Raw genomic sequence first — 26,103 nt, 5'->3', positions numbered from 1 at the left:
ATGAAGTGTTTCTTTCAATTAATTATTTGAAACATTCGATGAAGATTTTCTTTCAATTAATTATTTGAAACATTCGATGAAGTGTTTCTTTCAATTAATTATTTGAAACATACGATGAAGTGTTTATTTTTATTTAATTTATTTTTATAAAGAAAAATTAGTTTAAAAAATCTTTTTAATTATAAAAATTTTTTCTTGTTCCAAAGAAATTATTTATTCACGCTTTCTACGCATTTTTATCTATCAGGTCTTGAAACGAGGCTGCATTTTCCTCCACGTCATGGTCAAAGAACTGCTCCAACAACAGCAGGTTTTGGACATGGTCAGTATTGAATTTCATTTTAGTTCTTGGTTAAGTAGACGTAGATCACTTGAAGTAGCAAGTCTAGTTCACAGGCCGAGAAAAAAAAAAACATGGGAAAAAATGATAGAAAAAAAATAAAGTAATTCTGTGGATTCCTCACTCCACCCCTGAGTGTTGGGAAGTGATTCACGAAAAAAGAAAGTTTGTCAGAAGAAAAAAAATCCATGACAAGTGCTATAAATGATTCAGGATGGAAATGAAATGGGTGATCTGCTGAGAATATTCGTCATTTTCCGCCTGTCATTCTTAAACAAAAAAACAGACATAGGATTTCTGATTTTGAGTCGATAAATTTAAGAGTCAGAGTTAGTTTACTGACTTTTCAGTTTTGGACAGTTGACGACGGTTGGTGGCTCAGAAATACCTTGAGAAATATTGCATGTGTGCATATAGTGTGAAACTTAGCCAGTGAGTGTTGAGAACATGCGTTGCATGGAGAGAAACGATATGAGAATGATACGATAGATGCGTAATATGAATCTTAAAGACAGGCTTAGATCTGACGACCTCAGAGGAAGATTAAACCTGAATGATATGAGGTGATGGTATTGGAGACAAAAGACCGGAAACAGGATTTCTGATTTTGAGTCGATAAATTTAGGAGTTAGTTTACTGATAGTTTTTTAGTTTGGACAGTTAACAGTTTAGAGATTTTCCCTCCCCTTTATCATTCCACCCTGGGTGTATATGTGTGTGTGTATGCATGTATATATATATATATATATATACACCTTATTAATATTTTTTAAACCAAAGTTTTGATATATTAAAATTTCGATAATGTCCATCTAATATATAAAAGGTAAAATCTGTGTGTGTGTTTGTATGCCTATCAAAAGCTTTTGACACGCGATGGATCCTGACAAGATCAGTGTCATTTTGAAGCTCAACGTCTCAGACGACAAATATTGGAAAATTGGCTAAAAACATTAATGCCTTCACCCTCAACTGGGCACTTTTCTACACTTTTTCATCACTTTTTTCCTTGACATTTTCGCAAGTCATTATCTCCTTTCGATTGATTATCCTTAATTTCAACGTTTGCGACTTCTGGTTTCGCCATGGACGCATCAGCTAACACATCACGTTTTTTTTTTTTTCACCGTCTTTTCCGCCTTCATGTTATGGGTTTGAGCCTGCCTGCCTGCCTGCCTGCCTACTACGACTTTTTTTTTAAACACCTCTCTCCACCCGGACTGCCTACTGCTGTTTTTATCCACCCTGCCCCCCCCCACTATCACTTTTTTTTTTTTGTTGTTTCGGGGATCCATTACTACACCACCTGGGCAACACTGGGTACCCCTTGCTTGTCTTCTCTATATAAATAAAATGAACTCATTTTTTCCCGTCTGATTTTGACCTTAATAGGATTAAAAATCAAGATATTTCATGCAAATATAATATGCACAAACGGCAGAACAATATCTGAGGTGTGTTATAGGCTTATTATTTCTCAAATTCCTCGATAATCTTAGATTTCTATACTTTTTCTGCTGAGAAGTCACGGCCAAAATCGGTTAAGATCAATGGAAGTGGTAAAATATTTTCTCTCTAATAAATTCCCCCCCCCCCCCTGCCACCACTTAACACCGTTTGGGGATCGTTCACAAGGAACAGTTGAGAAGAGAACACCGGTTTGGCTTCGTAGTTCTTTCATGTGAAGTTATTTAAAATCACTAAACTAAGCTTCAGTGCTCTGTGGCGTAGTGGTTAGCGTGCTGGACAATTCACATTATATTTTCACGTTCGCGCCGACCTACCGTAGTCGTTTTTTTTTTTTTTTTTTTTTTTCCTAAACAACTGGAATGGACTTTTCTTGGTGTCCGAACTGTTAACGTTGCAGATGCAAAATACAAACAGTGTTGAAATAATAATGCTACTATTTAGAAACCCATCCTTAAGATAGGGAGGAGAGGGTGTTTTGTAACTATTCTGTACTTTCACCTAACAATTTAAGGAAACCTTGAATTTAACTTGAAACTCGTATCTAAAAATAGCATGGTTTATATTCTGCATAAGTACCCTGGTTTCTGCTGAATTGCTAGGGCCTTACCTCCTCTTTTGTATTCAGGGGGGGGGGCTGAATTTGATTTCTTTCTCTTATAACAATTTTACTTTTTTTTCAATTAATTATTTGAAACATTCGATGAAGTGTTTCATTTTCTGCCTGTCATTCTTAAACAAAAAAACAGACATAGGATTTCTGATTTTGAGTCGATAAATTTAGGAGTCAGAGTTAGTTTACTGACTTTTCAGTTTTGGACAGTTGACGACGGTTGGTGGCTCAGAAATACCTTGAGAAATATTGCATGTGTGCATATAGTGTGAAACTTAGCCAGTGAGTGTTGAGAACATGCGTTGCATGGAGAGAAACGATACGAGAATGATACGATAGATGCGTAATATGAATCTTAAAGACAGGCTTAGATCTGACGACCTCAGAGGAAGATTAAACCTGAATGAGGCCTCAAGTTTTGACAAGCTTCTGGGATTGACCATTACTCCTGATCTTAAATGGAACACGTACATCAAATCTGTTTCCAAGGCCGCTGGAAAAATGGTGGGATCTTTCTATCGATCCAGTAGATATCTCACTGCTGATGCAATTCTCTATCTATATAAGAGCCAGGTACGTCCAAGGATGGAATACTGTTGCCACATCTGGGCAGGAGCTGCTAGAAAGGACTTGGCCTGCCTTGATAGAGTTCAAAATAGACTTCGTAGCCTCGTAGGAGATGTCCTTTTCTCTTCCTTGCAACCTCTATCTCACAGAAGAGATGTTGCGAGTTTGTCTCTGATGTATCATTATTTTCATGGAAAGTGTTCGACTGAGCTTCAATCTATGGTCCCCCCTCGCCAAACTTTCACAAGAAACACTCGTCTAGCTGTAAACACTATCAATAATTCCCCCCACTCTTTATCTGTGCCTAAACCTAAACGTAGATTCCATGAACAAAGCTTTTTTCTTAGAACTGCACGCCTGTGGAATTGTCTTCCGTTTTCCTGCTTTCCGGCTGACTACAATATGGTTGTCTTCAAGTCTAACGTAAATAAGTTCTTGATGAGCCGTTCCATATAAGTTATCAAATTTAACAAATTTTCATTACTAATGATTATTATATTGTCCAATTTCTACTGTACACTCTTTAACCCTTATCCTTGAGTGGCCTCTTGGCCTTGATAATGAGTTGATACCTATGAAAAAAAAAAAAAGAAAAAGTCCAATGTGAACAAGTTCTAATTGAATCGTCCCCCTAAGTAATCCAAGTTTCAAAATTCCCACTGTTTACTATGCTAAAATCACAATGACTAATGTATACCTATTAACCCTTATCCTTGAGTGGCCTCTGGGCCTTGATAAGTGGTGACATCCTTGTAAAAAAAAAAAAAAAAAATGATATGAGGTGATGTTATTGGAGACAAAAGACCGGAAATAGGATTTCTGATTTTGAGTCGATAAATTTAGGAGTTAGTTTACTGATAGTTTTTAACAGTTTAGAGATTTTCCCTCCCCTTTATCATTCCACCCTGGGTGTGTATATGTGTGTGTGTATGCATGTGTGTATATATATATATATATATATATATATATACACCTTATTAATATTTTTTAAACCAAATTTTTAATATATTAAAATTTCGATAATGTCCATCTAATATATAAAAGGTAAAATCTGTGTGTGTGTTTGTATGCCTATCAAAAGCTTTTGACACGCGATGGATCCTGACAAGATCAGTGTCATTTTGAAGCTCAACGTCTCAGACGACAAATATTGGAAAATTGGCTAAAAACATTAATGCCTTCACCCTCAACTGGGCACTTTTCTACACTTTTTCATCACTTTTTTCCTTGACATTTTCGCAAGTCATTATCTCCTTTCGATTGACTATCCTTAATTTCAACGTTTGCAACTTCTGGTTTCGCCATGGACGCATCAGCTAACACATCATGTTTTTTTTTTTCACCGTCTTTTCCGCCTTCATGTTATGGGTTTGAGCCTGCCTGCCTGCCTGCCTGCCTACTACGACTTTTTTTTTTTTAAACACCTCTCTCCACCCGGGCTGCCTACTGCTGTTTTTATCCACCCCGCCCCCCCATTACTACACCACCTCGACACACCTGGGCAACACTGGGTACCCCTTGCTTGTGTCTATATAAATAAAATGAACTCATTTTTTCCCGTCTGATTTTGACATTAATAGGATTAAAAATCAAGATATTTCATGCAAATATAATGTGCACAAACGGCAGAACAATAGCTGAGGTGTGTTATAGGCTTATTATTTCTCAAATTCCTCGATAATCTTAGATTTCTATACTTTTTCTGCTGAGAAGTCACGGCCAAAATCGGTTAAGATCAATGGAAGTGGTAAAATATTTTCTCTCTAATAAATTCCTCCTCCCCCTGCCACCACTTAACACCGTTTGGGGATTGTTCACAAGGAACAGTTGAGAAGAGAACACCGGTTTGGCTTCGTAGTTTTTTCATGTGAAGTTATTTAAAATCACTAAACTAAGCTGCAGTGCTCTGTGGCGTAGTGGTTAGCGTGCTGGACAATTCACATTATATTTTCACGTTCGCGCCGACCTACCGTAGTCGTTTTTTTTTTTTTTTTTTTTTGCTAAACAACTGGAATGGACTGTTCTTGGCGGCCGAACTGTTAACGTTGCAGATGTTTTTTTGTTTTTTTTTTCACACTTTATTTTCCTACTTTTACTCATGACTACGGGTTTGATCCTTCCTACTTACCTACCATAACATTTTTTTAAAACTCCCCCCCCCCCGTCCCGGAAACAAACACTCGGGCAACGCCGGGTACCCCCGCTAGTATACCAATAAAATCAAAGTCAAAATTGACTCAATTATTTAAGCTTCATAATTATCAGTTTTCATAATCGAACATGCATATATTTTTGCAAAATCAAGACAATAAAATATAAAATAAGAACACTATATGGTGTATTTCCTTATGCATTACAATTGTTTCGTAACTATTTAGACAAATTTAAATATATATATATATTTAAATAAATGTTTAGAGGGTCAGAATTTGTATATAGTTTTAAAAAAAGTAATAGGCGGAAGTTTCTCGAGAGCTCTTTCGGCTATCATCTCGTCAGGAGGAAATCGATAGCAACCTAAATAATATTGGCCAGCATTTGGTTGACAACCCGTGCTGTGCCGATAGATATAAAATAGATTGGTTCGAGGTGCTACATAGAGCGAACTCCAAAAACCATTTAAAGATTTTGGAGGCCGTCTCTATCGCGGTGCGTCAACCTTCTTTGTGCCGGCAAAAAGAAACATCAAACGCATTGTTTCTCTTTGGGGAACTTTGAATTTTTTCTCCCGCTTTTTTTTTTTTTGTTTTTCTCCCTCGTTGTGCCAATATTTTAATCGTTTTTAAACGTAAATAAATTTATTTAGTGTCCCCGTACGTTTGGCACATTTAATAAGTTCCCCATTAGAACTCTTTATTTTCGTTACAATATTATTTAGGTTGCTATCGATTTTCTCCTGACGAGATGATAGCCGAAAGAGCTCTCGAGAAACTTCCACCTATTACTTTTTTTAAAACTATATATATATATATATATATATATATATAGATGGCCTGATGAGGTGATTTTCCCTGTTAGGGGGTCATTGAAACACGTTTGCTAATGTGTAGCCAATAGCTCTCCAACAATCAATATTTTGCTCTGTTTCATGCATTGAGCACTCTTTTGGAATGACATATTGTGTTGTTGTAGTAGTTACTGAAAAGATTCTACCAACAATATAATATATATATATATATATATATATATTATGTAGAGGTGATAAAAAAAATCAAATAAAATGCTCGATTGCAGATGTGAGAGCTAAAAATACAAACATTTATTTCAAAACTATATATACATATTTCAAAGGCATACCAGTGGTTTCATTGCATTGAATTAACTATTAAAGGTTAAATGGAATCTGCGACTTTGTTTACTTCGCGTTGTTTTGCCGTTTAAAACAGAGGAAAACACCGTTTAACGGGCAGTGTTTTAATTTGGAGTTTCTGATGTCAAGATAGACCTTAGTAACCGACGCTAATAGATTCTGTTTATGGAAGGAAGGGAGGGATGGCAGGAAGGGTAATGTAGGGCGTGTGTGTGTGTGTGTATGTGTGCTTGCATGTGTGCACACACGCGTGTGTGCATGTATATTTATATGGTTTTCTCTGTTTGTTTACTTCATGTTGTTTTGCCTTTTCAAAGTCACTGATGAATTGTAGTTATTTCATTCAACCTCTAATGGTTGATTCAATGCAATGAAACCACTGGTACGCCTTTGAAATATGTATATATAGTTTTGAAATAAATAGTTTTATATATAATATGCATCTCACATTTCTTATCTGCTCTTTCCTCTACCCCCCTTCCTGTTTTTTTTACCTTTTTCTTTTTTCTGTCCTTCCCTTTTTTTTCTTTAATTTTTAATGAATGCCTTATTTCTTTTTTAATGATCCTCATTATCAATTTTGGTTTTGGTTTCGTTTCTAGCTGATGGCAGTCAAATCATTTTTTTTTTACTTTTGAAATCAATATAATATGAAATAATTAATAAATACTAAATCTGCATGAATTAAAATATCATATTTAAGTATATCTTATGACCGGGCAATCCTGGCCGCCACTACTAGTCTATATCTAAAATTTAATGTCTGCCTGTGTGTTTATGTGTTCTTTATAGAAAGAAAGGTTAGAGAATCTACATAACATCTGAAAATCTGTTCTTGTGTAAAATTTACTGGGAAAAACAACGGAAGTGACCAGCAATCTCTAAGGCAGCTCTGCGGGTACAACTTTCTTAAAACATCAAATATCACTCTTCACTTTTTAACCTTCTCTTTCTCTCACACACAGACGTGATGTTGCTAATCTCAGTCTTTTTTAAATACTACTAGCGGGTGGGGGGGTTTAAGATTTTTTATGAAATTGATATCATTCTTCATTTTTGAATCTTCTCTCTCTCTTTATCGCATACAGATATGATGTTGCTAGTCTCAGTCTTTTTTTTTTTAAATACAATTATGGCATCCGTTCTTCAGAATTTTATGATCTATTTCCTGCTTCTTTTGTTCCAGCTTATTTGACATTGGTCTAGTGGTCTCCACTAGCTCACTGTTTTGATACCTCAATGTAGTTCAGTTTATTTCAATAGTTTCTTTCCTAGAACTGCGGAATTGTGGAACTCGCTTCCTGCTCCCTGTTATCCTTCTACCTATAGTTTTGGTCTTCTCAAAAGTGAGACCAATAGGCATCTCCTGTCTTTGCGATAATCAGCTTCCGTACTTATTAGCTCCTTACACCAAGTGGCTTAATCACATTTACACACCGGTTCTCAGATCACCAAAGTTAACCAACATTTAGCCTGGTCATTACTAAAATGGGTAACCAATTTGGGAATTTCAGGCACTGTTTATAGGACACCTCCCTGCAAAAGTTGCAAAAAAATACTAACGCCATCATCTTCCCTAACAGGAATATACGTGCGACTGGGGATCACTTGTGAATCTCATACTCCCATGGAACTCGGAGGAAGCTGGTTAAACCCAAATAGGGTTAATGCCATTTCACACACACAAGTGGCTTCATGCCTTCTTTCGAACTAGAAGTGCAGACTTGTGGAATTCGCTTCCTGCTAATTGTTTTTCTTCTACCTACAGTCTTGGTCATTCCAAGAGTGAGATCAATAGGCATCTCCTGTCTTTGCGATAATCATATTTTGTTCTCCTTACATCAATTGGCATCATGCTTTGTCTGGAGCGGTTTTCATTAAAAAAAAAACAATGGCCTATGACTGTAATTTTACATTTTTTTCTTTGTGTTTTTTTTCTACAACATTTTGTTGCTATTTACAAATTTTTTTCAGATCATTGGGAAATTGATCCTTCCGAATTAGTCCGAGGCAAAGAGTTGGGCACTGGTTGTTTTGGCGTGAGTTATTCAATCGACTTCATTTTCTTGTGAAAATTTTACAAATGTTTTTTTTTTTTTTTTTTTTTTTTTTTTACAAAAAAATTAAACACTATTTAAAATTGTATTAACTACTTTTTAAAGAATTATCTTCATGATTCTAAGTTGCAGAGTTTGGTATAAAGTCTGATTCTGACTTGTAGAATTTTGAAAAATTTGTTATTTTGCCATTGTGTGGAATTTCTCAAATTCTGATCCTAACTGGTGGAATTTTTCCCAAATTTCTGATCCCTATTCAAGGAATTTTTCCTAAATTTCTGATCCCTTTTCAAGGAATTTTTCCCAACTTTCTGATCCCTATTCAAGGAATTTTTCCCAAATTTCTGATCCCTATTCAAGGAATTTTTCCCAAATTTCTGATCCCTATTCAAGGAATTTTTCCTAAATTTCTGATCCCTTTTCAAGGAATTTTTCCCAACTTTCTGATCCCTATTCAAGGAATTTTTCCCAAATTTCTGATCCCTATTCAAGGAATTTTTCCTAAATTTCTGATCCCTTTTCAAGGAATTTTTCCCAACTTTCTGATCCCTATTCAAGGAATTTTTCCCAAATTTCTGATCCCTATTCAAGGAATTTTTCCCAAATTTCTGATCCCTATTCAAGGAATTTTTCATGTATTTTAATGTCTTCCATCATTTAGATTCTGTGGAGTTTTTCAGATTAAAAAAACTGACTCCTAGGATTCCAAAAAAAAAGTTGAGTTTTGATCGTAAAGATTCAAAAAACAAGTTGGCTTTGACCACTAGGATCCCCCCCCCCCCAAAAAAAAAGTGAGGCTTTGAGCACTAGGAATTCCAAAAAGTCGGGCTTTGATCACTAGGAATTCAAAAATGTCGGGCTTTGACCACTAGGAATTCTAAAAAGTCGGGCTTTGACCACTAGGAATTCTAAAAAGTCGGGCTTTGAGCACTAGGAATTCAAAAAAGTCAGGCTTTGACCACTAAGAATTCCAAAAAAGTCGGGCTTTGAACACTAGGAATTCAAAAAAGTCGGGCTTTGAGCACTAGGAATTCTAAAAAGTCGGGCTTTGAGCACTAGGAATTCCAAAATGTCGGGCTTTAACCACTAAGAATTCAAAAAAGTCGGGCTTTGAACACTAGGAATTCAAAAAAGTTGGGCTTTGAACACTAGGAATTCAAAAAAGTCGGGCTTTGAGCACTAGGAATTCAAAAATGTCGGGCTTTGAGCACTAGGAATTCAAAAATGTCGGGCTTTAACCACTAAGAATTCAAAAAAGTCGGGCTTTGAACACTAGGAATTCAAAAATGTCGGGCTTTGAACACTAGGAATTCAAAAATGTCGGGCTTTGAGCACTAGGAATTCAAAAATGTCGGGCTTTAACCACTAAGAATTCCAAAAAAGTCGGGCTTTGACAACTAGGAATTCAAAAAAGTCGGGCTTTGACCACTAGGATTTCAAAAAAGTCGGGCTTGACCACTAGGATTTCAAAAAAGTCGGGCTTGACCACTAGGATTTCAAAAAACTCGGGCTTTGACCACTAGGATTCCAAAAAACTCGGGCTTTGACCACTAGGATTTAAAAAATGTTGTATTTGACTTCAAAATATTTTACTCTTCGTCCACTATTCAGTTGATTTTTTTTTTTATTAAAAAAAATTGATTCAGCGTATTTTCACGTATTCTCACACTCCACAAACCTGATCATAAGTTTATGATTTTAAGAATTCTGAAAATTTATTTTTCTTATTTTTTTCTTAGACGGTCTATGAAGCTTGGTGGAAAGATAACATTGTGGCAATCAAACTGATGAAGACTGGTTCAATGTCCGAACATGGTTTCATTGAAGAAGCAAAAACAATGACGTAAGAATTTAAGAATTCTTTTTTTTTTCTTTTTTTTTTTTTTTTTTTTTTTGTGCTGAATGTTCAATCTTGTCATTTCTGCAAAAAAATATTCAATTAGTTTGGAATGTTCTTTCTTTCTTTTTATTTTCTTTTCTTTTTTTTCCTTTTTTTCTTTTTTTTCCTTTTTTCCTTTTTCTTTTTTTCTCCTTTTTCTTTTGTCACCAATTATCAAGGACTAAAGGCCCTTCAAGGATAACAATTAATTAGTCAAGTGGACAATGAGACAAATGTGTTGACAATTGGAAGCAATGGTGAAAAATGGGCAGAATTTGATCATTGGAGACATCGGCTCGACAAAAATTTGTTTACATTGGACTTGAAAACGACCATGTTGCATTCAGCTGGGAAGCAGCCCCATGATGAGGATTGTGTTCACCTTTTTTTTTTTTTTTTAGGCTTACTACCTCAACTGTTCTACACATACTAACCCAAACACTCTTGTCCGTTTTTTATTTATTATAGTCGATTTCACGTTTGTTTTACTTGCTGGCATGTGTTGGACCGCTTTTAGAAATAGACTTCAAAGCTAACTTATCTCTGACCAGGACTTTATTTATCCCTATTTCTCTGAAATCAATCTTTGTCACTTGTCCTCATCTTTTCCTTGGCCTCCTTCCAACAACTGATCATGATACCTCAACTGTTCTACATTTACTAACCCAAGCGCCTCATCCATTTTTTTTTTCATCATCATGTTTGGTTTAATGTCCATTTTATTTGTTAACAGATGTTGAGCAGATTTTAGAAATCGATTTCGAAACTGAAACTATCTCTGGCCGGGTCTTAATTTATTCCTACCATAACATTCTTCATCATTCAACTGACAATCCATCTATCTCATCAACCATTATCCTCAAGAAGCTTTTGGCCTTAATAAGCACCAACTCATCATACAAAAATAAGCACCGACTCATCATATAAAAAAAACAATGCCGATAGCCGTTAATCGCGTGCTCTCGTTTAATGAATGAATGCGTGAATGTAGGATTGACTTGAAATTCTTAAAGATAAACTAAAATGACCGAAAAATGGGTTGAAATGACTTAAATAAATAAAAAGTAAATGACTTAGAATGACTTTAATGAACTTAAGGATGAATTGAATGACGTTAAGAATGACTTGAATGCTTAAAAAATAACTGGAATCCTTCAAAAACAACTTGAACGATCTGGAGAAGGACTTGAATGGCTGTGAGACTGACTGGTTGTAAAGTGGGTGATCATTTTACATTAAATTAATACAGAAAAGTGATCCCCCACTTTATATCACAATAAGTACAGCATGTAGCAAGAACAGATACTACACTTTGATGTATTTATTTGCTCCCCCACTGAGCAAATTAGGCACAAGGCCGATTTTTAAAGTGAGGAGTGAAGGGGAAATGGGGACCAACTCCCCGGGGAGTAGGGGAGCTGGATAGTGACAATTGGTATGAAGGGTTGCCCCTACATTGACCAAGGTCTTATATGTGGGGTCGCCCCCACATATGGTCTTTGCTTGCAGTATCTGTTCCGACAGATACTACACTTTGAGCTTGGCCAAGAAAAGCTTAAAAAGCTAAGCACAGCATCTATTAACAACAGACCTTTGATCTTAACTAAAAAGGGCAAGCACAAAAGTGTTACGGACAGACCGACAGACCGACGGAGTGATTTATAGAGTCGCTTGCACGCGACTAAATATTATGTACAAAATGAAAAAAAAATTATATGCAAATTTACAAAAGAATATACAAATTTACTAAAAACAAAATTATATAAAAATTTACTAAAAACAAAATTATATAAAAATTTACTAAAAACAAAATTATATAAAAATTTACTAAAAAAATTATATCCAAATTTTCTAAAAGAAAAACATATATAGAAATTTTCTAAAAAAATTTATATCCAAATTTACTAAAAGAAAAAAATTATATCCAAATTTACTAAAAGAAAAAAATTATATCCAAATTTACTAAAAGAAAAAAATTATATACAAATTTACTAAAAGAAAAAAATTATATACAAATTTACTAAAAGAAAAAAATTATATACAAATTTATTAAAAAAATATAGACAAATTTTCTAAAAAAATTATATACAAATTTTATAAAAAAGAAAAAAATATTATATACAAATCGCCTGTTTCTTCTTTCATCGGATTTTTTTGATTGTCAATATTTATCAAAGACATTCTGGTACAAAAACCTATCTAAGAACGCTGCCAGATACATAAAGTACATTTGTGTGAAATTTTATAAAAATCAGCCCGACCGTTTAGGAGTCCATAGGGAATGAACTTGTACACACACAAAATTCCTTTTATATAATAGTAGAGATTTCTCTTAGTCTGTTTGTCTATCCATTCCTCTTTTTCTCAGAAACCAATCTGATTGAAATGTTGTATAAACCTTTGTTATGATAAGGTGCAGCAAACTAAGTATTATGGTATCTATTGATTCACAATTAGGGATTAACAGAGAATGATAGGGAGAGTAGTATTTTAATGAGCACAAATTTAACCAAATTTAAGCATCAATTTGGCATAAAGCAATCATTCTAAATCAACAGCCATAACTTTTGCCGGTTTGTAACAGGTGAAAAAGTCTAGTTTTAAATAAGTCGACCATTTTTTTCTTTTTTTTTCTTTTCTTTTTTTCTTTTCTTTTTTCCTTTTTTTCTTTTTTTTCTTTTTTTTTCCTTTTTTCTTTTTTTTCTTTCCTTTTTTCTTTCTTTTTCTTTTTTAAGAATTCTGTTGCCGCCATTGAGGCAAGAGTTCAAACTGGGTCAGACTCGAATTATTTTTAGCAATTTTATTTCTGCTTCAATAGGTTTGTCATCTTTGATTAATATATTCTCCTGAATATCTTTAACAACAACGAACATCCATTCTCATTCTCGCCCCCCCCCCCAAGAATGCCAGTTTGTCTGTCTCCATTTTAAACTGAGCTTCTCTATTTATATATTATCGCCTTTTCCTTTCTTTTCTATTTCTTATCTGATGTCTTCTTGGGCGCTGATTAATCAAATTACCAAAATGTGCCTCCTCCTCCTCCTCCGCCTGCCCTTCATCCTCTTGCCTCTCCTCCTCCCTCTCTCTATATTTTGTACTTTTTTTTTCAAATCTGAAGACTGGGTCAATTAGTGCTTTTCTAAGATGCTGTGCTTAACTTCTTGTAAATATATATACTTGCTAAAATAGAAATCTTTCACACACACACACACACACACACACACACATATATATGTACTAGCTGGACGCTCGGCATTGCCCAGTCGCACAAAACGCTTAAACATGATATTTTAATTTATGCAAATTGCATATGTATCATTATAGAATCAATCCTATATTGATTATTATATATTATGAGGAATAAATTGCCTGGTGGACTAATTTGCAAAAAAAAAAAAAATAATAATAATAATAATGTCGTTCATCAAATTCTGTCTGTGTTTGTTTACAATATCACGTCACCTGATATTTGGGCTTGACGATGAATACCCTGGAAAAGTCACTTCTGATTAATGTTTAGTTTTAAAATATGCAAATGAAGAAATGATTTGCTGTGATTTTAAATGGCACCTCTTCTTTTATCGTAAATTGAATTCATTAATAAGAAAAATTAAAATAAAATGGTGAGGTACACTCCGGCTTGAACATGGGATCATTTGATCTTTAGTCAAATGCTCTACCACTGAGCTATATCTCTAGACGACATTAATTCTGTTTTTTTAAGAAGAAATGATTTGCTGAGATTTTATTATCTCCCTTGGCCAGCGTCACTTAAATATTCCCCTGTAAAAATTCTTTTTTTATCTATAAGAAATAAAAAGTACTTTTTAAGATCAGATTTTTTTTCGATTTTCGATATTTATCGGATGAATTTCTGTACAAAACATATCTAAGAACACTGCCAGATATATAAATTAGCTTTGTGTGAAATTTGCCAAATATAGGCTCAGCCGTTTCGGAACCTGTGAGGAAGGAACTCGCACACACAACGTGACTTTTATATAAGATGTGTGTGTGTGTGTGTGTGTGTGTGTGTGTGTGTGTGTGTGTGTGTGTGTGTGTGTGTGATGAAAATTATCGAAAAATAATATTCCAACGTGATGGAAAAACGAAAAGGATCAAACCAAAATTATGTTCATTGATGTTTCGTCTTTATTTCAAGACTTCCTCAAGATGATGGATTCGAAGAACTAAAAATACAAATACAATATTTGAAAATATACTTGTGTTTGTAATGTGAAATGGAGGCCTTTGTTTTTTTTTTTTTGAACAACAAAAAAAAATATCCATTAGCGTTCAATGTCTATAGCGTTTATGATATGGAATGAGTGAAATATATCTCTATTTTTTTAAACGATATACAACCATGAATTAGATATATAACCATTAGAATTTAAAAGATAACATGGTTTTGTTCTTAGTCGCTAAAATGTTGGACATGTATATGAAATGAATGTTTCTTTGTTTTGATTTGTTTATTGATAGATCTTTTAAAATTTTATTCTTGATATTATTTGCTGTGATGTAAGCAAGTTAACCTGTACCTAAATTTAAGCTCTGTTCTTTTAATATAAATTTACTGATTAAACAAGATAAATTGTACGCTGTTTAATTGTGTTTGACTTTGTAACATGTATAGTGAAATCTATAAAATAAATTTTACTTGTCTGTTTAAATGTATGTATGTATGTATGTTTGTTTGTGTCAGGTCATGTCATATGCTATTGGTACCATGTAACCCAGTACTGCCTGCCTCATGGTCGGGTCACCGGCGACTAAACTGGTTCCCCCACCAGACTTGTTTGGTAAGGAGGGTGGCTAGTCTCCCTGAAGGATTAAAAACAAGACCTTTCAAAAGGCGGATGAACCCTTTTTTGGGGTCAATGGCCAACTAGCACCGTGTATATTTGTGTATATGTATATATGTGTTGGGGTGGAGAGGGCTCCCATAAGCCGTGGTGAAGGCAACCTTTCTAGGAGAAGCAAATCTCTAATTTAAAAAAAACCATAAAGCAGGAGACCAGTATCCGCATTAAGCTAGTCTGCAGTTTAAATTGTTGCTGGCTATCTTGCTCTTGCTTGTTGCTGGATCTCAACATTTTTAACCGAGAGAGAGATTTAGCTGTCGTACAAAGCTAAGACTCTGTAACATCATCTTTGTATAGATACTCCCTCAGGCATTTGGGCTCATGGACTTTAAGTGTCCGAGGGAGTGGCACTCGTCTGGCAAGACGTGGCAATCATCATGTATGTTTGTATGTCCGCCTAAAACTTTCGACAGAGGCGACGGATTTTCACAAGATCGGTATCGTTTTGAAGCTCGACCCTTCAGATGGCAAATATAAAAAAAATTGGCTAAAAATATTTATTCCTTCACCCTCAACTGGGCACTTTTCTAGAGGGACAGGTCGCTTTTTACGCCAATATTTTCGAAAGACATCACCTCTTTTCGATTGACTTAATTCAAACCTTCGCTACTGCCGGTCGGTTTGGCGATAGACGCAACGGAAAAGACATCACAGTTTTTTTCCCCCATTCTTTTCCTCCTTCCTGGTACGAGTTCGAGCCTGCCTGCCTACTACCACTTTTTGTTTTTCTCAACACACACCTCGAAACACCTGGGCAACACTAGGCATCCATGCTAGTATATATATAAATATAAATTAAAAAAATTTTTTTTTAATAATTATAATAATAATATCAGCCCCTTTAAGAACTCTGTTCTTATTGTTGAGCACTTTAAAGTTGAAATGAAAGTCAATCACTTTAGTTCGCATGCGCAGATCATGATGTTATGATTATTAGATCACTATGAACGAACGTCTTAACATTTAAAAAATAAATGTTTAAATTTCAACAACATTTCTTGCGGTTAAAGTTGGCCGTGTAGGTTTGTTTTTTGCTAATGGAGTCAGAGATCAGCCGAACCGTCCCCTTAAACAATCAAATTCTACCCAACTCACACCATTAACGATTACTACACTACCGCCTTACATTCATTAAACCTTATCCTCGAGTGGCCTTCGGGCCTTGATAAGTGGTGACTTCCTTGTGGAAAAAAAAACTAAACAAAAACATTTTACCCTACTCTCTATCTGTGCCTTAATCTAAATGCAGATTCCATGAATAAAGCTTCTTTCCTAGAACTGCTCGCCTGTGGACTCTGTTCCACTGTTTTGCTTTCCAGCTTACTACAACATGATTGTCTTCAAGTCCAATATAAACAAGTCCTTATTTAGCCCCCACCCCAAATAATCCATTTCTACCCCCGTTTCCACCACTAACTATTAATACGCTGTTATCTCGGTGACCATCATACACTCATTAACCTTTATCCTCGAGTGTCCTTCGGGCCTTGAGAAGTGGTGACTCAAATGTAAAAGAAAAAAAAAAAAAAAAAAATTTGAAACGGTATTTTAACTTTGCTGTTAGAGCAAGAAATGGTCCCAACTTTTGCATTTATTCATTCAAAAAAAAAAAATATCAAGCCAAAAATGGAAATCATATTTTTTAATATGATTTCCATTTTTGGCTTGATATTTTTTTTTTTTTTTGTTGAAAGATTTCTGTACTACAAGCAAGAAAATATAGGAATTATTTGTGTTCAATGTTTTTTTTTTTCTTCTTTTTTTTTTTTTATTTAGCTTCAACTTCCTGTTTAGCAAAAAAGCAAAAAAAAAAAAAATGGGGAAGTAAATTTTTCTTGTTTCCTGTTTTTCTATCAATGGTTCATTTGTTTTGCAGCCAGCTGAGTCACCCCAACCTCGTACAGCTGTATGGAGTGGTCACGAAGCAACAACCACTCATAATAATCACAGAATTCATGATGCATGGTAAGGGGCCTTAACATAGCGGGTGCTTGTGCAGAATAGTGATATTTTTAAACCAACGCATTTCAGGTCAAAACATTATTACGTACCTATGTGTCATGTTGAAATTAGTATAAATTCCAAAAATTATAAAAAATGATTCAGTAGATCTTCTACTACTATGCTAGATATATTTTTATCAAAAAAAAAAAAACACCCACAATTATGTTTTAGCATTTTGTGTTTAAAAATGGTGGATTGTTATTATTTAGTCAAAATGATTGATTGCAGTTACCTCCCCTGAAACTTGCAAACTTTTCAACGCTAAAATATACCATAAAACTATGAATTTTTCTTTTTGCTTGTAATTATTTTTCCACTGGAGCATTATTGTTTGTAATTTTTTGAATTTGTGCGAATTTCGACATAACACGTAAGTGCGTAATAGTGTTTTCACCTGAAATGCGTTCGTTTAAAATATTACTATTCTGTGCAAGCAACTAGAAGTGCATTTTATTTGATTACAAATTTCATAATCAATCGTGAGAAAATAAATTTTGAAAATTTCATAAAATTGGGGCAAGTCCAGAATCCAACCTAATTAAAAAAACAAAAATACGAAAAAATCTTTAGCATGTACTTCAATAAGTTTCCAGACTTTTTTTTTTGAACAGACATTTAAAATTGTTAAAATAAATATATATTAGATACATTTAAAGCCAAAACAACGCATTATTACAAAATAAACAAATATTTACTTTGTATGAAATTTATAAATATATTTCGAAGTAAAACTTGCGCGAGCCTTTTCTAGTCTCACACAAAAATACGTGTTCACATTTCAAGCTATATTACTTGTCATATACATACGCGCACACAAACATACGCAACAACATCCACACACGTACATATATTCACGTTTGCGTACATGCACTCACATTCACGTGTATACTCACACACGTGCACACGTACGCACACAAGGACAACGTCACTTCCCCTTTCAAAGGAAATCCACACATGCGCAAGAGACACACCGGAAACACCTATAAAAGGAAGAGAAGCTGTTTCCAGCCCTTTTCAGACCAGCCTCCTAGCTGGTCGGTCTACGGACCGACAGCATGCCTTTTCGGCATGCGCGCACCTCACACCACTTGCTACTATGTGGGACAAAAAGCTAACAGACCGTACGTACACTTTATACGCTTTCTCTCTCCATGAACTGGATTGACTTTCTCACTCTATCTCCCCTTCGGCTTTGATCCATCAAAACAGAGATGTGCGCGACGCTCTACTGAGCTTAACCCTCTCTTTCAACAGGCCGGCTTGCCACTTCGCGTTTCTCTATTGCATTCCCCTTTCCTTCCACGCGCGTAGTCGTCAACGGCTGAATGAACACGTGTACACCCAAGACTTTCATTTCTCAACAGAAAATAAACGACATGTTTATTTTATTCCAGCATTTGAGTTCTTTGTTTCCTTCATTCAATTCGTTTCATCATTTTTTCTTGTAGCGAGTTAGGGTATTTTTATACCTTCAGTATGTCTTTTTTATTTATTTTTTTTGCCATGTTGTTGTTGGAGCATAGCATCAGTAGAAATCCGTTTGTTGTTTTTACGGTAGTCTTTTCAAATGTCGGAACGAGGCGATGGTCACGTGGAATTCGCGTTAGGGTTTGAGTTCCTTGAATAGAAGCGCTGGTTGAGTTTGAATAAAATAAATACGGATTAGATACGGTTGAAGGCAAATAAGGCATTATTACAAAACTAGCGGGGGTACCCGGCGTTGCCCGAGTGTTTGTTTCCGGGACGGGGGGGGGGAGTTTTAAAAAATGTTATGGTAGGTAAGTAGGAAGGATCAAACCCGGAGTCATGAGTAAAAGTAGGAAAATAAAGTGTGAAAAAAAACAAAAAAAAAAACATCTGCAACGTTAACAGTTCGGCCACCAAGAAAAGTCCATTCCAGTTGTTTAGGAAAAAAAAAACAAAAAAAAAACGACTACGGTAGGTCGGCGCGAACGTGAAAATATAATGTGAATTGTCCAGCACGCTAACCACTACGCCACAGAGCACTGCAGCTTAGTTTAGTGATTTTAAATAACTTCACATGAAAGAACTACGAATCCAAACCGGTGTTCTCTTCTCAACTGTTCCTTGTGAACGATCCCAAAACGGTGTTAAGTGGTGGCAGGGGGAGGAGGAATTTATTAGAGAGAAAATATTTTACCACTTCCATTGATCTTAACCGATTTTGGCCGTGACTTCTCAGCAGAAAAAGTATAGAAATCTAAGATTATCGAGGAATTTGAGAAATAATAAGCCTATAACACACCTCAGATATTGTTCTGCCGTTTGTGCATATTATATTTGCATGAAATATCTTGATTTTTAATCCTATTAATGTCAAAATCATATGGGAAAAAATGAGTTCATTTTATTTATATAGAGATAAACAGATGTTTATTTTGTTTGAAATTTATAAAAACAAACCCTAAAAATAAAATGCAATGCATCTGTTTTGTCCTTTCTATGTTTTCGAGTTAACTAGTTGACGGTGGCATCACATGCAATATAGGCAATCCTATTTGACGTTGTTCCCTGGGTTTTGACATATTTATTTATTTTGTTTACTTGCTTCTCCATGAGAGCAGAGTTAGAGACAAGGTCAGTTTTTAATATGGGAGGAAACCAGCTCCCCAAAAAGGGACACTTTGGTCAGTAACAAAGATAAAAAATGTATTAGTTATGAAGGATTTCTCCTCCATTAACTGAAAAAGTGAAGTGAAAAGAGCGCAGTGCAACATCTGCAGAACAGATACTACACTTTGAGGTATTAAATCTTTTATTCAAGCTAAAATTACAATGCAAGTTCAACATTAACAAAAAACTTAGGCACAAAGCCAACTCAAAAGAGGGGGGAAAAAATGGAGGTCGTTGGTCATCCTTGTCACTCTACAACTAAACAAAAGTTTCTCTTAGCTAGTATCTTCTTCCACCATAATACCGCATTCACTTTTTTTTTTGATGTTTGTATTCACATTCCATCAACTACAGTCGGCAACTTTTTGATATCAGGAATATTGCAGTGTTCAAGAATTTTATGCCATGTTTGTAGATCATGGCAGGCGTTTTTGATGGGACTACGCTATTTAAATAATATAGTCGTTCATTTTCTTTAATGTCGAATACAATTCCATTCGGGCACACCAGCCCCGATTTATTGGGGCCAAAGTTTATATCTGCACATTGTCCCATGGCAGCCTGCAAACAAAATATATTTTGTTTAAATTTTGGGACCAGAAGAGCGCTCTCCTGAATACCGAAACACAGTTCACCCTTATTGTTCATTAATGAGACTTTCGCATTGCCTCTTTTCAAAACGATATCATTGACTCGACTCCCGTCAGCTAGTTCTACAAAATGATTTTGTTGCTTAAAGTTGGGATCAAAATTGATAAAATCAGATTCCTTTGTAATCACATGTGCCGTGGCCCCACAATCGACAAGGAAATTATTATTGCTTGTTGACGCATCAAATGTACACGAAAATAAAAAAATGTATGTTCGCTAACAGAGCTCTCTACATTTCATACTGGGGGACATCCTACTTAGAACCGAATTATTTAAAACATTTTTTATTTATGTGTAAAAACAAAATATAACTATAATGATATTACACTTTGATCCTGGCGTGAAGGCCAAGAACCCTTTTTTTATTGATGTATTTTATTTACAAGAAAATATAATTTCAATTCCATATCCATGAAGAACAGATGGTATTAATTTGCTTTCCCACGAAAGCAAATTAAACACAAGGTCGTTTTTTAATGTGGAAGTGGGGGGGGGGGACCAGCTCCCCCCAAAAAGGGGGCACTCTAGCAGTGTCCAAATAAATCGTAATTGTCTCAATATGAAGGGTTTCTCCTACATTGACCAAGGACCAATTACTCAAGTGCAGCATCAGATCAGATACTACACTTTGATCCTGGCCTGAAGACCAAGAACCCTTTTTTTCCTATTGACATATTTTATTTACACAAAAATATGATTTCAATTCCATAAATTAGTCGTGGAGGTTTTTACTAAAAAGTAGCCAGTATTTATTGAGAAACAGAATAAAATGCTTAGTTGGTTAGTAAGACCCCCCCCCCCCCAAAAAAAAAAAAAAATCAATCAGGATAGATTTGAGCTGATCATTGCTCGCCAGGGTCTTTCTGTTGCCAAAAACTAGCGTGTCAGTTCCTAGGGTGGGGCTTACTCACTTTTCAATTCTTCTGTTTTATCATTTGTCTCTGTCTAGTGCAGGGTAGCCCTGCTTGTTAGTTCACTTAGTACATCCCAGGACGTTGGATGAACACGTGTTACTAATAGCTGGACGCCATATTGAATATCCACTCAAGACAAGGGAGATAACTAAATAAATATAAAGACCACCAAGTTCGATAACTCTAACTTTGACACTGCTAGTTTATCGATTTTCTGCTGAAAGAAATTCAATATTTGTACCCTATGAAAGGTGTATAGGTTTTTCATTTCTTGATATTTTTATCTTTTTTTATTTTCAGGCTCGTTATGGCAATTTTTAAAGAGTAAGGTACCGCGAATCTTAAATGAAACAGAACGATTGATAATGTTTTGTGTCGACGTCTGCAAAGGAATGGAATATTTAGAATCTCGGAAATGCATCCATCGAGATTTGGCAGCAAGAAACTGTCTGGTTGGTCAGAACTATGTGGTCAAGGTCGGAGATTTTGGGCTCGCAAGGTAAACGACTTATTTAGGTGCTTGTTAAGATAGTCGACAGATCAATAATTTTAAATATCTCGTTTTAAGCAAAAACAATATTACATATTTAATTGTCATGTCGAAAATAGTATTATATCCAAAACTTATGAAAATTCATTGAGTAGAAAGTTAAAAGTAATTTTTATGGAAAATTGGATAAAATTGCATTTTTCGTAGATGTTATAAAGTAAACAGTAAGAGTCTACATATAGGGGACATAACTCTGAACGAATATTTTAATGACATGGTGATAATATTTGTTGTCTATAACGATAGACTTTTTTTTTTTTTTACTAAAAACACAATAGTTGTTCTATTTGATGAATTTTCATAATTTTTGGATATATTACTATTTTCAATATAACAATGAAGTACGTAATATTTTTGATTAAAACAATATATTTTAAAAATTCGATCTGGTGACTATTTCTTAACAAGCATCTTTATTTAAAAACAAAAATTGCATCTTTTTTTTTCTAATGTTTAAAGTAAGATCAGTGTCTTTCTTTTTTATTAATTATTTGTTATTTTTTGAATTGAATGTTTTTTTTTTAATATAAAAAACTAGCGAGACCTGTGGAAATTCCACAGGATACTCATTCATACGTAATATATTGATGTTGGCATTCTGTAGATGTTCAGTGTAAATGGAGACGCTCTGATATTATTGTAGCTATTTTGTTAAAACTGCAAAAGTATTTATCTAAGCTAGTTATAAAGTTGCGATTTTAAAAATAAAAACTATTCTATTGTAGCCTTAGTATCGCCTGTAGTAAGGATTGAACCTTCAACCTCTGAAACACTGTCTCTTGGAAATGAGTATTAGGTAAAACTTTTATCTGTTGTGCCATAGGTCCACAATTATTATCACTAACAGGACCTGTGGAAATTTCACGGGGGACTGATTCATATGTAATATATTGATGTTGGCATTCTATAGATATTCAGCATAAATGGAGACGCTCTGATATTATTGTAGCTTTTTCGTTAAAGCTGCTAAAGTATTTATCTAAGCTAGTAGGGATGCCCGGTATAGCCCGGTCATAAATTACGCTTAAATACGATATTTTAATACTTGCAAATTTCGTATGTATCATTATAGAGTTAATGTTCTATCGATTCTTATATATTATAAAGTTGTGATTTCAAAAATAAAAAAATATATCCATATGATTTGGGTGCATTAGTTTGAATCGAAACTGAAACCAAAACTTATGAAAAAAAAAAAATATATATATATAAGCCTGATGAATCCTAGCGTAGATGAAACGTGAAATATTCTGTGTAGTTTAATTGCCATATATATTTTAGAACTTACTACCTAGCTCTACCTATGTATTGAGCACTGTTGAAGTAAATACTTTAAAGTTTATGCATAAATTTATACTTTCGTATATTTATTTATGTGATTAAATGAAGTAGTTATATATATATATATATATATATATATATATATATATATATATATATATATAACTTGAGTTCCTTCAGCTATAATCGAAACCAAAACTTATGAAGAATTCTTGGTAAGATTATTTATTACAAGAAATGGAAGTCCATAACAATTAAATGACCTGGATGTAAGCGTGGCAAAGAAAATAACATCGTATTAATATGTAGATAACAATAATAGTAATAGCAGCAGCAGCTCGAACGACAATACTATCACCGTTTTTCTTTCTTTACAAAATTCATTTGTTTCGAAAGTGATGATCAGTTGTTGTTTGAAATCTTGGTTGCACAAAAAGTGTAGTTAAATTACTTTGACATTGTAAAAAAGGATAAATGAACTAGATAAATCACTAGGATGTAAGCGTGGCACACAAAATAAATAACAAGTGCTATCCTATTAATATATAGATTCTATGTTCAACAGAAAAATCTCTAAAATAAGAAAATAAAATTTTATGAGTAACAGAGGAATGACTGTCTTGTCTTCCATTTTGAAAACAATCTTTAAAAAAATAATTAAAAAAATATATGTATATATATATGCGTTTTATTTTTTATTACCGTATCTTTCTGTTAAGTTACATTATTGTTTCAGCTACCCGGCCGTATATATATATATATATATATATATATATATATATATATATATATATATATATATATATAACTTGAGTTCCTTCAGCTATAATCAAAACTGAAACCAAAACTTATGAAGAATTCTTGATAAAATTATTTATGAAATAAGATACATAACTTAAGTGCCATTAGTTATAATCGAAACCGAAACTTATGAAAACTTTTTGGTAAAATTATTTATTACAAGAAATGGAAGTCTATAACAATTAAACGACAGTCACTCAGATGTAAGCGTGATGCACAAAATAGATAACAAGTGCTATCCTATTGATATATAGATTCTACGTTCAACAGAAAAATTCCTAAAATAATAAAATAAAATTTTATGACTAACAGAGGAGTGACTGTCTTGCCTTCAATTTTGAAAACAATCTTTAAACAAAAGGGGGAAAAAAAAGAAAGGGAGATAACTCAATTTGAATTCGCAATATTTCACTTCTTGGATAAATATCTGTGATCGAATGGTCCTTTCTTTAAAGGGATCAACTTGATTTTCAACAAGTTGTGATCTAAATTGTAAGTGAAAAGGGCAAATTGATTTCTTTTTTCTTTTCCTTTCTTTATGTTCATATTTTGTTCATGTAAATTACAAAAATGTCACTAGTTATGGAATTTTTATGACTAAATGAAAAAGGGTATTGTTTCGGATAAATTGATTGATTCAGGCAGAAAAGAAAGTCATTCTTAATCTGGGGAAAACAGGAGAGGGAGCCTTTCACATTATCTGAGAGGAAAATAATCATTAATTAGAAGGGACCATATCTTGCTTGTCACTGTCATCTGCAGAACACAAACCAGAAATGAAAGAGTAGATGGCTCTTCAACTACATATCAAGAGATTTTACAAGAATCAGAATCGGAATTGGTAATTGTGTCGGAATCAGAAAAAAATATTGGAATCGTCCCATCAAATAATCAAACAAAGGATCGTAGGTATTATTATTTATTGGACTACTGTTCTCATCCTCAGTGGGGGGGGGGTGACTGAAAAATACATTTGCACATTACTTCGGACCTCTATTCAGTTATGGCTAACAGAACAAGAGCACGCTACCCCCGTGAAGTAAATAAAGGGTTCCGCTCAAAATTCCGTCCAAATTCCCAAATTCGACAGAAACATTCACAAGTTCGACAAGATACACCTGAAGAAAGTTGGAGGTTACATCGACCAAAACCTTGTGAAAATCACACTCAAGAAGATGAGAACAGTAGTCCGATGAATAATAATAATACAAATAATAAATCCTCATCTCAAAAATTCAAAACGTCAAAAAAGGATCGTAGGTTGAAACTGTTTACTTCATGTGCAAGACTGGAAGTCGAAAACAGTTTTTAGAATACATTTATTAAAATGACTGAAAACATTCATCTGTCTCCATATTTTCAAAGTTGCAAAAAAAACTGTCTTTTGTGTTTGTGTTATCATGTAGTAGCAGTACTAATTGCAGTCGTCGTAGTAGTTTTCATTTTTATTCTCATCTTACATAAAAACAGCTATATGTCTGTCTGTCTCCCTCTCTATCTGTCTGTCTATCCGTCCATCTGTTTGCATGTCCGTCTTTCTTTCTGTCTGTCTGTCTGTCTCCATATTTTCAAACTCCATCTCCTCTGAAACAAAAAGTCGCAGAGTAGTGCTAGGGGCCTCAAATGATTGGATTTTTTACAGGGCGTTCTGTTATGGGTCTTTAACCGGTTAAATTTGTTTTTAATTGGTCAAAATTGAAAAAAATCGTTATACATTTTGTACATTCATCTTAGTTTATTTTTAATCAGTTCATATGCATGTCATCTTAGTGGTACAGTGGTAACGTCACCAGCTTTGAATGTTAAAGTTTCAGTTTCAATTCTAGCTGATGGCACATAAATACTTCTTTGTTTTTCACTTTTGAAATCACAATTCTATAATATACGGATGAATTAAAATATCATATTTCAGCGTATAATTGGAATTCATTATTGAGATGAGTATTATTTATTAAATTATTTATTGCCGACTATTATATTCATCTTTTTTTAGTTGTTTCACGACGTTTCGGACAACTATTCCTCTGATCTTCGTCAGGTGGTAACCGCGACGGAATAGGAACTCCGAATCTCCCAACTGCATTCTCAGTAATTACTGCCATCCATAGTTGTTGTCATAGGTGAGAATTGTCTGAAGATAAGGGTTTCAATCCTACCCAAAGCCGAC

General features: G+C 34.3%; 1 protein-coding gene across 2 annotated transcripts in view; it reads left to right on the top strand.

Annotated features, from left to right (window-relative positions):
• Window positions 1-26,103, top strand: part of LOC145259090 (tyrosine-protein kinase Tec-like) — a 208,792-nt gene that overhangs the window by 166,397 nt on the left and 16,292 nt on the right. For both annotated transcript variants that reach the window (XM_080116734.1, XM_080116735.1), the window contains exons 11-15: window positions 248-322; window positions 8,272-8,336; window positions 10,094-10,197; window positions 16,978-17,066; window positions 21,605-21,803. In XM_080116734.1, coding sequence (XP_079972860.1) covers window positions 248-322; window positions 8,272-8,336; window positions 10,094-10,197; window positions 16,978-17,066; window positions 21,605-21,803 — 532 coding nt within the window. The remainder of the gene's footprint in view (window positions 1-247; window positions 323-8,271; window positions 8,337-10,093; window positions 10,198-16,977; window positions 17,067-21,604; window positions 21,804-26,103) is intronic.

The sequence above is a fragment of the Euprymna scolopes genome, chromosome 34 (assembly GCF_053919585.1).
Source record: "Euprymna scolopes isolate OS-2025 chromosome 34, ASM5391958v1, whole genome shotgun sequence".
Taxonomy (NCBI): Eukaryota; Metazoa; Mollusca; class Cephalopoda; order Sepiida; family Sepiolidae; genus Euprymna; species Euprymna scolopes.
The sequence above is the reverse complement of the archived record's forward strand: the minus strand, read 5'-3'. Positions and strand labels throughout refer to the sequence as shown.